Source organism: Stylophora pistillata, chromosome 13, assembly GCF_964205215.1.
Source record: "Stylophora pistillata chromosome 13, jaStyPist1.2, whole genome shotgun sequence".
NCBI lineage: Eukaryota > Metazoa > Cnidaria > Anthozoa > Scleractinia > Pocilloporidae > Stylophora > Stylophora pistillata.
In genome coordinates, this window is record NC_142531.1 from 20529118 (window position 1) to 20543633 (window position 14516).

The window sequence follows — 14516 nt, forward strand, 5'->3', positions numbered from 1 at the left end:
TAAGTAGATTAACAGGTGGCAAGGGTGTGTTAAGCGCAAAAATATCAATAATTATTTAACATCCACGCAAATAATTCTCACAACCGCTTAAAAATTCCTTGAAAAATAACAGAAAATAAAAAAAAAGGACCCCGCTGGTCGGACGAGTTTTCGTCATTGTTGAATTCAGTCGTTGAACTACCCAAAAGATAAACCAATTTTTTTCTTTTCTCTGTGCTGCAATAATTTTTGCTAGGCTTGCAACATGTAAATACTGAGACAGTATTGATAAACTAAATATCAACGGCAAATTGTTTGTTTTTTTTTTTATTCTCCTACGTATAAGTGAAATACAGTATAACTAGATACGACAAAAATCCAAATCTATAAACAGAATACGGAAGCAAAAATCAATTCCTTAAGTACAACAGATAAATTACGCCTCTCCGACTTTAATAATGTAGTATGTTTATTTTAAACAACCAACACCGCTTTCAAACTCATAACCGTGCTATAATCATGATTATACCGATATAGGGGCAAATTTATATCAAATACTGCCTTATGGAGCGAACCAAGATTACGTAAAATATTTCAGTCCCGTTTCGAGAAAAAACATGCTTCTTAAAGGCGATTTTGGTAAATCAATCCAGTTTGGCTACAGCTCCTCTCTCTGCTACGAAGCTCATGTAACGGGTTCCCTAATTTAAAACCCTACGAAGTACTCAATTTCTAAAATATACTATAATGAAATTTTCAGTTTTTTAGTTTCGAGTTCTTATAATTCAGAAAATGCAACAAGTTCAGTTTCTTTCAGTTGAGCACAAGCACTCAAAGCTTTTCTTTCCTAATACATCTTTTGTTCCGGATAAAATTTCACCAAGTAGTATCCTCCGGGAACGCGGTATGTGGTTTCACTGTTCCCGAGAGTACGGCCTGATCCAACGCAAAATTTCTTGTATAGATAGATCTGAAGGAACGTGAAGGCCGCCAAGGTTCCCACGAAAAATATCTCGCATAAAACCATGCTGTTGTCGTCAAAATACCTCTGCTGAATTTTTCTTTGCACCAAATTTCGAGGAACTATCCTTCTCCCGCAAACTTTGTTGAAAACTTCACGCACTTCTCAGTTGGAGTATCCCGGCTTGATTCTAGCCTCTGATACTCACAAGTCAAGAGTTAACTGTTTTGGAGAACAAGCGCTGAGTTAGTCCGGGGATATCTTTCACTAAATTTTATTCTCATCATGATCAGATGCCAATTTAATTATGCGAGAACGGAGGTTCGAGTGCCAAGAACGCTGTGTACCTTAACAATAGACCACCAGAGAAAAGTTTAAATAGAGCGCAAGATTATAATATATTTTCATAAATTGGACAAAAGAGCATATAAGAAGCTCGGATATTTTGATGGCAGAAAGCAAGTGTTATTACACGATGAAAAAGAAAGAGAAAATCAATTAATGAAACAAAGATAGGAGAGGGGATATCAGTAATTACGTAAATGCAGTTGTTTCACCAGCTACTCATCCCTTCCGTTCAGTTCTTGTACTCTCCTCGTACCAATTGACTTGCTAGTAGAGAAAAGTTAAGCCAAGGAGATGGGGGTACTGGAGGACCACTTATTCAAGTATTCACGTCAGTAAGTCAAGAACTACGTAGCTAGTCATCTTACCACCAACCCATCCCTTCAGTTATTTTGGTCTTTTTCTCAGTTCTTGTGACCGATTGACAAAAATTTATGAAAAGTGAATTCAAGAGTAGTGGTGGAGGGAAGTAGGGGAGTGGGGGTAGGGGGTACCAGAGGACCGCTGAGTCAAGTGTCAGTAATAATACAAACGCAGTTATCTCCTCACCGATCCATCTCTTTGGGGGGGGGGGGGGGGCGAGCCAAGTATACACAAAGTAAAATCAGAACACATGATTTACTGTGGTTTTACATTTATTTACATTCTTTACGGAAGAAAGAAATTACATGTTTTCAAATTACTGGGCAATAACTATAATAAACACATAACAAGTAGTTTTAATGAAAACACCACTGGTGACTTCTTGGGTCACCATCAATAACGCAATCAAAATGGCTACGATTGTAATTTCCGTTGTACAAGAAGATTTAAAGTTTGTAAAGTAGCTTAATATAGTAGATCCTTTAATATGCAACTCTGCTATCTACTTAAAAGAAAACCCCTAGTGTGTGCAAGACTCAAGAACAGTAGAGACAAATAAATGGCCTGGCAGGATTTTCAGTCCCCCTTTTCCACTGTCTTGCTTGACTACATTTTTCATTAATTCCAAGAAACTGATTGGGAGTGAAAGGGAAAAAATAATGGAAACAATTTTAAAATAATGATTTTCAAGTGTAGTAACAAGTTACACTAACACTTAAGTTAATGAATACTGCTGCGCTAAAAATCTTGCTCTTTTCCTACCAGCTTTACTTTTCAGACTTACAATCAAATAAAAGAAACTCTATTTTTCACATGAATTCTCTTTGTTTTGTTTTTTTTTTTTTTGGTAGCTAAAAGTTAATGTTAATTTTTTCCACTTAATGTACTTCATAGATGCAGGCCTCCACAGAGAGAGATGTACTTTCTTTACAAGTCAGGAACACTGTGGTCCATGCTTTTTTTCATCAATCCTTCACCCATACTGTAGAAATGATGATTAATGAATTTTAAGTGTTAATATCTTGGCTACACAGTGGATTCTTAGTGACACTTATTTTCACTTTTTAACTCCCAAGATCTCTTTATTAATTTTCCTTACTGTCTGCCATACATTGCTTGTAATTTTAGTTCAGAGAATTTGGTATTTGATCAAATTATAATCCACTACTCCCGGTAATTGAAATTGTTCTATTTTCTCTTCACTTGTCTGCTTGATTTTGAATTGATATTGTAAGGAGAAATTCTGTCTTGGTCACTGCTAGGAATGTAAAGTATTAGATGTCATCATACAAAGATCCAATGTTACATTGGGAAATTCCCCTGGAGCACAGGAAAAACACCACTCAAGGATTTCAATTTCACAACCAAAATGGGAGAAAATTGAGAAAAGTTTCTAGTGACATGAGAGAGGAGGAAGCCAAAATAAGCAAAAACCTTAAAGGCTAAGACACACTATGCGACAAATTGCTGCAACATGTCACCGTGACAGGTTGCTGCAACAAATCGCCTTGTGTGACATGTGAAAATCTTTGTTGCGGCAATAGAATTTTGTCACTGCAATCTGTCGCACAAATTCAAACTGGTTTGAATTCGTGCGACATATTGCAGCGATAAAATAAGCTCTAGCAGCCTGGTCGCAGCAACAGTGCAGACAATGCAACATGTCACCATGATTTGACGCATAGTGTGTCTCGGCCTTAAAGGCTCTTTCTCAAGCTTGAAAAGTGCATTGATGTTATGTTTCATCAAGATGAAATGGGTCATTTCTTGATCGGACTGTTTTCTTGTAACTGTCACCCTCCAGGATTACACAACCATTTTCATTTCATGTTTTTAGAGAATATGCACCAATCAAAACTATTGACAGGGACCTTGCTGTACATAAAATCCATGAAATTTACAGGCTGCAGTTAATAATTCTCATGGGTCCTCCTTGAGCCTGTGGAACATTTACTTCAAGTATTATCCTACAAAAATCAACATAACATGAGTGCAAAAATAAACTTACCATTTGACCATGTGTTCAAAAATGAATGTTGGTACAATTGTCAGTGTGATAGTCTGACCTGCCTTTTCAAGGATTGCTTTGATGTCACTATCCTATAAAATCAGTAAAATATAGTAAATGTAAATTATAATTTTGGGGATGTACAATGCTGCAGCATTATTTAACACAATACCCGCTCCTGGTGGAACTTCCTATGGTTGCTTGCTATAGTAGTTGTTGTACAAGTGGAAGGTTCTTACACTGAATGCTTTTGTTTGACCAAACTTAAAGTACAGGCCATCTAAACAAAAATCATAGTTACATTGTACAGAGGAGATATAAACATGGCTCAACGGATAGAACGCTGGACTGTTGTGCAGGAAATCGAGGGTTCAAGGGACGAATAAATGGAGGTCCATTCTCCTGCAGGGTTAGGGGTAGGAGACATTACTTTCCCACACACGAGATTACTGTGTGATGGATGTCCTCCTCTGGGGTGGGATGGGTGGGAGGGTGGACTAGCATGAATGGTTCGTATGTTCCTTTCTAGTCCTTCCCTACTGCCAAAATCAATGCAGTGAAAATGGAGTAAATTAAATTAAATTAAGTAAATTAAATTATTTGTTTACATTTTACAATTGCCTACCCTACATGTATCCTTACCTGTTGTCTCTAAATCATGTCAAAAAATTTTCAAATTAGCAAAACTTTTTTAAAGATGAGAGTGTCTTAGAGACAATACAAAGTTTCGCCAAGTTACTAGAGTTCAGACAAAATGACCCACATTGCTCCAAACAAATTTAAAATTGTCCCTGCCAGATTTCAGTCTTTGCAAGGGTAGATTTCCCAACAAAAACACTAACAGTCTATTTGCTTGAAACTACTGCCCTTGCAATGCCACAACTGTTGTGAGCTCACAAGAAAAGGAAAGTATCTTTAGATGACAACATTTTCCCTACCTTAAGTCCAACCACATTTTGTCCATTTACTTCCACAAGATTGTGTTCTATCAACAGTCCATTCCTATGTAACATTACACAAAGTTTCCATTAAGAAATATAGTAGCAGAGAAAAGTGCAAATATATGAGGACATTCTCAAAGTCTGCATGAATGAAGGTCTTGCATCCCAATACAAACTGCCAGTATCCAAACACTTCTAGAACATGATCAGTTAAAAAAATAACCCTTCGTACATTATTGAGCAATTTCCTTGTTTCTCATAGTTATAAACAAGCACCCGTTTCCAAAAATACACCTTTTTCTTATGACTGAAATATGTTCAAAGTCTTTGTGATAATAACAAAATTTCAAGCTAAGCACTGCAGGAAGAATTTGGTGAAAGTCAAAATTTGAGAATGACAGTGGCAAACTACAGACTTGCAATTTCAAGTGGTTTACCTTGCTGCAGATGTATCTTTGGCAATCTGAGTTATTTTACCATTTTTAAACACAAATCCTACATGGCCACTACTATCCTTCTGCATAACAATTGTTCGCTCAAATGGTCTGTGGAAATGCAACAACAAAAAATTTAATTCAATTGGCTTTTTATTACACACGAGGATGAAGAAGAGAGCAAAATGGAGGCCTAATATCGTATTTGAAACAAGAGTAAACTTCTTACCTGTCTCTGATAGCAAACACAATTCTCTGCGCAGAAGCATTCTTCAAGATCTTCATCACTTTGTCACTACTATAGCCTGCTAAAGTTTCACCGTCAATCTGCAAAATCTGATCACCAAATCTTAACCCACCCAGGGCAGCAGGAGAGTTTGCATGGACATACTGTACAAACACACCCTTGTTGATAGCCCGCACGCGTAAGCCAACCTTTCCACTGCCATCCTTGCAGAGGATAACCTCGCGGATGCCTTGTTTGATTTCAGCCCGACGGATGCCCAGATTGTTGTCCCCAGTTACTGGAGCAACCATTCCACTGGTCTGAGGAATGGCAACAGCTCCTTGAGGTCTGGGAACTAATGCACCAGCAGTGCTCTGTATATATAAAAACAAACAAAAAAAATTCTTGCTGTGATAATTTCACCTTCAACTTGTTAACTTCTATGAGTGACTGCAGGTAACTTCTTGTTGCTCACTAGAGAAATCTAATTTTGTTTCTTCTACATCTGTGGGCATTTTAGGGGGAACATTTAATAAAGAGTCCAGTTTCATCTGAGTTACTGTCTCATTGTGTTAGGGTAGTTTTGGTGTTTAAGCCTTTTAACCCGAGGCTAGCATTCATGTTTACCACATTGATCTCTTCACATTTCCCATGGTAACGTAAAGAGAAATCAGGAGCCAGTCGCTCTAAGGCTTTTAAGCGTAATGAACATCATAACAGCTTAACTCTCTAAGTCCTGATAGGGTTATCCATCAAAAAAATGTTGAAAGATTGGAAAAAAAATTAGCAATACCTTTGCCTACCAAGAAAGGGTTGGGTGCTAGACTTCTCTGCCAGGCTCTCACCTGGTCATGACTAAATCCTGTGTTGACCATTATACACTATGATTTAATTCTACTCACATATCCTGGCACATGCTGCCTTACAGCATCCTCAGAAACAGCAAGACCCATGTAGTCATCGAGAGAGGGATACAGACTACTGGATGGACCACCTGGCCTAGGTCCTGGGATAGGAGCAGGAGCCTGTAAATTGGGGGAAAAATAGAATAGTGGTATTCATAAAATGTTTAAAATTAACTGACAACACACTCTGTTGCATAGGAAGGGAACTTGAAAGGGGACTTGGTGATTTGTCATCCCTACACAGTGAGCCAAAGTAAGGATGATGATACACTTCAAAGACCAAAGGTCAACTTCATTCACTTTATAATATTAGTTATAAATTACTCGAAGGTATTTTTTAGTTAAAATGGAATGAGTACCATATAACCCCAACATTAAGTATGCATTACCCTTCTTTGTCTTTCACGACAAAACTTTAAAAACAAAGTCTACTAGTCTGAATGCAGAATCAATGTATGGGGTTATATGGTACTCTTGCCGTCAAAATTTCCCACCCACGACCTCATATAGAGCTTGATGAAAAATGAAGTGCTGGTGTATATTTCCTTACAGTGATGTCATCAGCGAATCAGGTACTAAGTGTCGCCATCTCGATGTAGAATAACTTCAAAGTTCATACAAGTATGGCTGACTTTATGGAGCTATAGAATTCAATAAGCGCTTGAAGGATGTTAAGGGGTGAAAAAAAGTATGGAAGATCTTCAGAAAATCGGTTATCACTTACTTGGTAACCAAGCGCAGGCTGTTGTGGGCGAGCTTGCTGAACCTAACGCGAGAACAAAGCGGAAAAAAAAAGGAAAAGGTTACATGATTTCTCGGGAATTTTACTTGCCTGATCGTTCATCAAAAGCTAGAACGAAAAAAGTACATTAGATCTACTGAAATATTTAAGCTGAGTACCCAGAAATCTGCTACGTGACAAAGCTGGTTAGAACAAGCTGGCGCAGTAACTTTCTGCATGCACGGTGACGAACTTGAGAAAGGAAAACTGATTCTTGCAGCTATAAAGCAGTTGCAACCTTTGATAAGACTGATACATTTACATAACATCTACAAAGGCTGAAGTTTATCGTTCATTCTAAAACATGACAAAATAAAGCTATCACGCGTCAACGAAATCAATGGAAGGCGATCGCTTTCGAACTTCGAGAGTATTGCAAATTCCAAAGTCATACTTTTACGAATTTGTCGGCATTTTACGCTTAAAACAAAAATCACCTGTGCTTGAGCCATGTGATCAACCTTCATATCTTCCAGAGACGGATACAGAGACATCTTGAAAGATTCTTATTTATAACAGGGAATTTAGAACGTCAAATGAATTCGTTTGATCCTAGTCAAGCTGAAATGCAGCGAGATTTCAACCTAGGCTACATATAAGACAAGCCAAGGCTATCTTTGGATTCATTACGTCAGGCTAAATCACATGACATTGCCGTTCGCAATTTCGTTGCGTCATTAAATTATCGATTGCGTTCGTCATCTCCGAAGTTGTTTCGACTTGACAGCGACATTTGGCGGGAAAAGGAAGCCATTATGGTTTCAAGTTTATTGATTCGATGTACAATATATGTGAACTAAAATGGCCGTCCCAATCGGAAATGGAAGATATTACAAACTTTTTGCGGGCAATTCCACGCCAAAACGCTTGCTCATTGCAGAACTTAGCGAGCCAGGATTGCTGTCAAGTTCATTCATCCAAGGTTTGTGCAATCGTAGGATGACGAGTTTAATATAACTTATGTTAATTTGTTACTTTTTCTTCCTCAACGGCTTTTTATTAAAAACAATCGAGGTGAGGCTTAATGAAAAAAAATATGATCAGTGTAGTAGTCATTGAAAAACAGTTCACTGCATTCATATCCAATGCTGTGCATATAGCGCAATCTCATTTTTCGAGACTCGCTTTAGGAAAGTAACAATGTGAAATTGATGAGGAAAAACTCAAAATCAAAATATTGTCACTTTGGCGGGCATTGAAGTGCTTTTGCGGGCTGAAATAGATATTTTTGCTCGCACGCTCGTGTAATTGTTCAGACTTTTTTTTTGCCTTTGTTTTCAGTTTTTATTTTCACAAAGAACTGATTTGTCAGTTTTATACTGTTATGTGTCTTATCCTCTTTAAATAAAGTTGATTATTATTATTATTATTAATAGTAATACAGCTATGTTTTTGGGCATAAAATGTTTTTGGGCCGTTCTCAGAGTCATTTTTAACACTTGCCTAGAGGCGTGGGCTAATAATGACTCAGGATTGGGCCCAAAGCATTGCATGCCTGTAAACATAAGGTTCTTTTGTGCTTGAAAATGTGGAAAGTTTTCCTCCTGGATTGGTCCTTCAGAGGCATTCAAATCCATTGGGTTTTCTTGGTTAAATAATTGTATTTCTACTTAACAAGTATAATCCATTTTGCTGCACTTCTGTTTAGCTATAGGTCACAGATGACATCCAAACATGGTGAGAGCAAAAAATTGTTGTCAATGGTGAGGTAGCCTGCGAAGCAAGCCCTGGGGGAGACGAGGAGGGATTGGGAAGCAAGCCCTGGAGGAGAGGAGGGCTTGCTTCCCAATCCCCCCTTGTCTCACCCAGGGCTTGCTTCGCAGGCTAATGGTGAGGTGATACAGTCGGACCTCGATTATTCAGACCTGTAGGGACTAGACAAAATAGTTTGGATAATTGAGGGTACAGATGATTGAAAAATATGAATATTAATGAGGAGCAAAAACTGATTAAATCAAGAAAGCAAAATTTAATTGTGAAACAAAACATTTACAAATTGTTTTCGAAAACAATATGGCCTACATCTTCACTGTCCATTGTGAATACCTCTACACTTGTGTTTTAACAATCAAATGGATGAAAAATGTTTTTACACTAGCCTAAAAAGTTGAAGCGAGTAAGTCAGTTTGTCATGACAAAACTGGGACCAGAGAAAAAGCTGGGATGATTGAGAAATCGGAATAATTGAGGTCCAGATAATCAAGGTTTGACTGTATACACACATGCCTCTGTCTGCTGATAGATTATAAGTAAGAACCAACCATAATGCTTGTATACAATGGGTATCAACTTATTCTATAATCATATCTTTTTGTTGCAGGAATTGTGGGGCAAGTTTTCCCCATAAAAAGTTCAGAGAGGTTTGGCAAGCTGTGTAAGGTTGTTTTGCGGGAAGATTTGGAAAAGCGAACTCGAAAGTCAACTTGTGCCACCATCAATGCTTTCCTGTTAGGTGATCTGGCTGATGAAGGTGAAAGAATTAAAGAGGGCGATCGTGTGGTTTTGTCAGAGGTTGTTGTAGAATGTTCTCCAACTGATGAACACCAATTTCAGCTCATTGCTTGGCGAGAAAAATCTCAGGCATCCATTTGGGTGATAAACAACAAGGGAAATGTGAGAGCTAATACTGCAAGTGGTAATGAAGAAACTGTGGCGAATGATACTGAAGATGGAAAAAATCTTACATGCAGTGCTGATGCTGGTGAAGCAGAGACAATTGTGCATGAGATGTCAGGGTCAGAGTTTGACTCTGTAAAGGAGACATCCATCGGTCAAGAAAGTAGAACAAGATGTAAGCTTAAGATACCTGAAAGGAAGAAAGGGAAGTTTCATCTTGGCCCCAAAGGAGTCACACCTTCGACTTCACGTGTACAGAGGAAAGTCAGTGATGCTGTTGTTATGATTGAAAGATGTGATGCAAAAGTGACTGAAGGAGTAAGTCAGAAAGATGAGCACTATAAACTGCAGTCTTCAGCAATGGGAGCAAATAAGGAGAAGAGCAGCGAAAGGCCTCCTACACCTGGGACTCATTTGCCCAACATCGCAGTTGAGACAGCTGGACAATCTGTGCTCATGTCACAGGCAGGTGGCGCTGGACATTTAAGCCTCAGCATACAAAGTAGTAGTCCAAATCAACCATCCAATGTGCAGTGTACTCACATTGAGTTGTCACCAGCAGGAGTATCTACAAGAATTTGGAATGGTGATAGGAAGGCTGGGCAATTGAGAGATCAGTCTCAAACAAGCACAGTGCCAACTGATTTGCCGCAACTTATGGCTCCAGAGCCTGGTTCTTTATCAGTTGTTGAGGGCAGTGTGAGTGCTGGAGGGAACCGCCAGATTATTGATAAGGATATTACACAACAGAAAACAGGTAAAAGCTCCAAGCATCTTTGCTTTCTTAGGCTACACAATGTAGCTTGGCATCCTCCATAATGCAAGGCATTAATTTGGTGACCAATGGATCAGTGGAGGTGTATAGCTGCTTAACGTAGAGTCATGTATGAAACAGAGTTTTCACCCTCATAGTAATTCTAAAAAGTCATGAAATTCCATAACATCATTTTCCAGACCTGACAAGTCATATATTTTGAGCAGAAGTCATGGAAGTTGTAAAAAACAGTGAAAATAATTTATTTTTGAGAACAACAGAAAAATTGGCTTTTCTTGATCATTTTCACATTATTCTGAGGCATGTTTTTTTATGGAAAACATTAAGTAGGTCTTTGTAGCAGTAATGGAATTTTTTTTGTGCTTTTAAAATTGTATGAACCTCGTGTAAGGAAGGTTTTATAATGCTCCTAGTGATAAACATCACTCAATGGCAAAGCAGAAGTATTTGTCACTTAATGAATCTTAGGTACTTGGAAGGAATAAGTGAAGACAAAGCCATTATTTTGAGACTTTCTGGAAAGATCAATACAAACAAAATGGTTTGACCTCAATTGGAGAACTATAAATTTAGCCCTCACACAACCCATCAAGGGAACTCCTGTCTGCACCAAAGTTGTAATCCTTCAAGCTGCAACAAACCTAGCACAAACCCAGCACACTTTCTCTTCTGATATGTCATTTGATTTAATTGTTGCATAGATATGAAGATTTGACCGGCAAACATCTAGTTTCGGTTGGCCATTGGAAATTGGTGTCTCCCTCCTGATTTATTAAGATGGTCCTCTCAATAAGGGCCCCCTCCCTGCTCAGTTTGGAAATTAAAGATGGATAGTTGGTCCACTTAGACAAAGGAAATAATTCTTGTTTTATAGATGAGCCACAAATTTGCAGTGATGATACACTCATGCCTGACTTTGAACAAGAGGATCAGGTTTTTATATCAGCCCGCAGAAGATCATCAACTCTCTCTGCTGTCAATCAAAGAAGTCCTGCAAAAGGGTTAGAGGTTTATTTTTATTATTACTGAAATTGGATTTCAAAGTTTGTTACAAAGAAAAATTATCAGATGACTTAAAAAATGAAACTTTGATTCAATAGACTGTTTTTTTTGCTATGCACCATGATTTCTAAACCAGTGGTAGGGTGTGCCTCCAGACTTTCTCAAATTGAGGCTCAATGCATGTTGTGTTTTCATTAAGTTCTCGTTAGCACCATAGTGATTTTTTTTTTCACAGTTAAGTCAGATAATTGTCTTCTTTAGAGAGCTGGCCCTGAAGAGTCAATTCTTGCCACTAGTCAGGTCAAATGTGAAGATGTTTTTCTTCTCCCTCATAATTTGGGAGACGGAATGTGTGTTTTGCTGGTGTATGGGACTGTGAATGAAGGGGTCACGATTCATTCAAACTTGATCCATTATCATTTTGCAATATTTACACAGGCTGGCCCAGTTTAACTTAAAGCTGGTTCTTTAATATGGGGCCTGTAGAAACAGTCTGAATATATGAATATGCATGTATCTACAGTATATGAATTTAAAATACACAAATGGAAGCTGTAACAAAAATAACAGTACATAAAGAATATGTCCTGTGCCAACTCTGTAGCTTTACGTTTCTAAATTGGTCCCATCTTTACCATGTTGACCACATATACTTCTTCAGACTGCTGCCTTTGTCAACAAATGACCATTTATGCCTGCTTTTATGTATAGGCTGAATGGAAGACCTGGGAACCCTGGTGCGATTCCCCACCATATTACCACAGTCAATGAAGATGTGTCACTCAGGACCAGTGTGAGGAGTTTTATTCCTGAAGACTACACCCCAGTAGCGAGTCTGTTGGCCGATCAGGGATCTACTGATCAAGGTTAGTGGCACAAGGCTATCAAAGTGGCCTTTACACCCCAACATCGGTTTGCATATTCTCCATACTGTTCTCTGTATATTTCCAAAGGTGCTAACAAGGAGAATTTGTTTGATGATCAGGAGCTCCTTAAGTTGGTGATCAGTTCCTTTATTCTTGTGACCTTCAGGGCTGATATTATAAGGAGAAATTAGATGATAATCAGTTCAAGGGGTCAGAGGGTTAAACATCATTATGATTTTCATTCTAAGTTCATAGACAGAATGATTAAAACCCTCTCACTTTTCATCATTCATTCTTTTTACCTTTCATTCCATGTTCATAGGCAGAATAATTAAAACTCTTTTGCTCTCTTCCAGAAGTTTGTCTCTATGCTGTCTGCGGCATATGGGCTTTGATATAACAAAGTCCCCCCCCCCCCCCCCCCGTCGCCCAAAAAAAAAAAAAAAAAAAAAAAAAAAAGAAAAGAAAGGAGAACATAACGAAATCTCAAAAAGCCTGTTTAGTTAACAACGCTACAAAGGCACATTTACACCCCCACACAGATAACAGAATTCATAACTAATGTGAAGGATTTTAACCCTTTTACTACAAAGATCTCATTAGCAATTCTCCTTACTTTCTGCAGTACAATTCTTATGCTGTTAGTTCAGAGAATTTGGTATTGGATCTGCTAGTAATCCCTTAATTTATATTTTTCTGTATTCTCATCACTTGTTTGGTTGATGTTGTATTGATATTGTAAGGAGAAATTCTGTCTCGGTTACTCATGAGAGTTAAGTTTTTTTTACAAACTTCTTTCCTTATTCAAAGGCGGAGTAAAGAGATGTGCTCCCAACCCATTGCTTGATGTGAAGCGACTGAGAGCTTCTCCTGGATCTTCTTCCCTTGACCAACCCGTTAGTTTACGTGGTGGCCAGCGTACTAGGAAGAAGTCCTCCCGAGCGGCCGCAGACTACACTGTCCCTCCAGGTTATACTACTTTGGCTAATCTAAAGCCTGAAACCGTTGTGAATATCTATGGAGTGGTGAAATCTTTCAAACCGGCCTGGAAGTGCCGTGGCACCGACATGTGTTCTGTCCTGATGATAACGGATCCTACTGCAGCTGATTCCACCTCTGGCCTTGAGTGTGTCTTCTTTCAGCAGACCATCGGTCGCTTGCCTGCTGTTCACAAGGTGGGAGATATCGTGCGACTGCACCGCATCAAGATTTCGCAGTACCAGGAAAAGCTTCAAGCCATGTCATCCCGTGGATTTGCAGCGATCGTCTTCGACCGGGATAGCGAATTACCAGTTACAGCAGAAATGGCGAGGGTGTCAAGCTTTACCTTCTCGCTTACAAACGAAGATAAGGACACTATTCGGTGCTTAATGGATTGGTGCGACTGCAATCCGGCCATGTTTCCACCTACTAGCTTCGTTTCTGTTGCGGAAATTAGCCCAGACTGTTACTTCGACTTGGTCTGCCAGGTCCTTGGTGTCGCATTACACCGCACTCTTGACTGCGTGGTACTCTTTGTCACTGACGGTACCCATCCGAAATGCGACATCCGAGAGTGCGCTGGCGATGAGTACAACGTGGTAGAGCCTCTTGGTAGCCACCGCTCGGAGAAGGACGGCGACGTCATCTCTGTGTTCCTTTACGGCGCTTACGCCGAAGTCGCGCGGCTTATTGTAAGAAAGGGGAACTATCTGATCTTTCATAACTTGCATTCCCAGGTCCTGAAACAAGGCGGGTCTGTCTGCAGTGTGGTGGACGTTTTGAGGCCCTATGTCGAATTGTGCATTCATAGGGGCACCAGTTATGGGCGTGGTCTTACCCTCCTGTCCGATGACTCGCCAGAGGTGAAAGAGATCAAGAAACAACTAAATGTGTAATTTGACTTGACTTTTACTTTTATTCCTATGCCTTTTATCACTTACAGTTTTACTGCTGCTTCTCCTTGCATGAATACTCCATTTTACCCTTCTCTAATCCACAGTTCAAGTTTAACTCCATTTTTTAACCCTTCCCCAGCGAAGGGAATAATTAACTTTTCAGAGACTCGTCCTGTGACGATCTCAAAATTTTTCAACTTTCAATGTACTGGCTGATTGTAAACAGAGAACGTTCTCTTTGAGTTCAAGCTTCGTCTCCTTTTCTTAAACAAACAAGAAATTCGTTTACTGGCGACCCAAAAAAATCGTAACTTAAAACTATGGATGTATGTTTCTCCTAATTTGGAAGAATAAAAAAAAACTTTTCTCGAACAGTACTTTTGGGTTTTCTCCATATGTGAACTCAAGAATCCTTGAAGTTAGTTATAGCTACCTTG

General features: G+C 39.0%; 2 protein-coding genes and 1 long non-coding RNA gene across 4 annotated transcripts; 1 reads left to right on the forward strand and 2 right to left on the reverse strand.

Annotated features, from left to right (window-relative positions):
• Positions 1-290: 290 nt before the first annotated feature.
• Positions 291-1647, reverse strand: LOC111336308 (uncharacterized). The gene is made up of 2 exons (XR_002695422.2): positions 1479-1647; positions 291-1162 (listed from the first exon to the last, which is right to left on the reverse strand). It is a non-coding gene; the product is annotated as an uncharacterized LOC111336308 (long non-coding RNA).
• Positions 1648-1902: 255 nt separating this feature from the next.
• Positions 1903-7543, reverse strand: LOC111336307 (syntenin-1). Its single transcript, XM_022942378.2, has 8 exons — positions 7381-7543; positions 6887-6928; positions 6160-6282; positions 5261-5631; positions 5035-5142; positions 4595-4658; positions 3657-3748; positions 1903-2630 (listed from the first exon to the last, which is right to left on the reverse strand). Exons 1-8 carry the CDS (start codon positions 7435-7437, stop codon positions 2576-2578), a joined length of 912 nt encoding a protein of 303 aa, XP_022798113.1. The 5' UTR covers positions 7438-7543; the 3' UTR covers positions 1903-2575.
• A 67-nt stretch (positions 7544-7610) lies between these two features.
• On the forward strand, positions 7611-14456 carry LOC111336327 (uncharacterized). Of its 2 annotated transcripts, XM_088743747.1 has the most exons (6): positions 7737-7865; positions 8592-8620; positions 9264-10316; positions 11209-11335; positions 12048-12202; positions 13013-14456. In XM_088743747.1, the coding sequence occupies exons 2-6, from the start codon at positions 8605-8607 to the stop codon at positions 14077-14079; spliced, it is 2418 nt and encodes an 805-aa protein (XP_088599873.1). In that variant the 5' UTR covers positions 7737-7865; positions 8592-8604; the 3' UTR covers positions 14080-14456. The 2 variants fall into 2 exon arrangements, with proteins under 2 accessions (XP_022798139.1, XP_088599873.1); XM_022942404.2 differs by lacking the exon at positions 8592-8620 and having other exon boundaries at positions 7611-7865.
• The last annotated feature ends 60 nt before the right edge of the window (positions 14457-14516 follow it).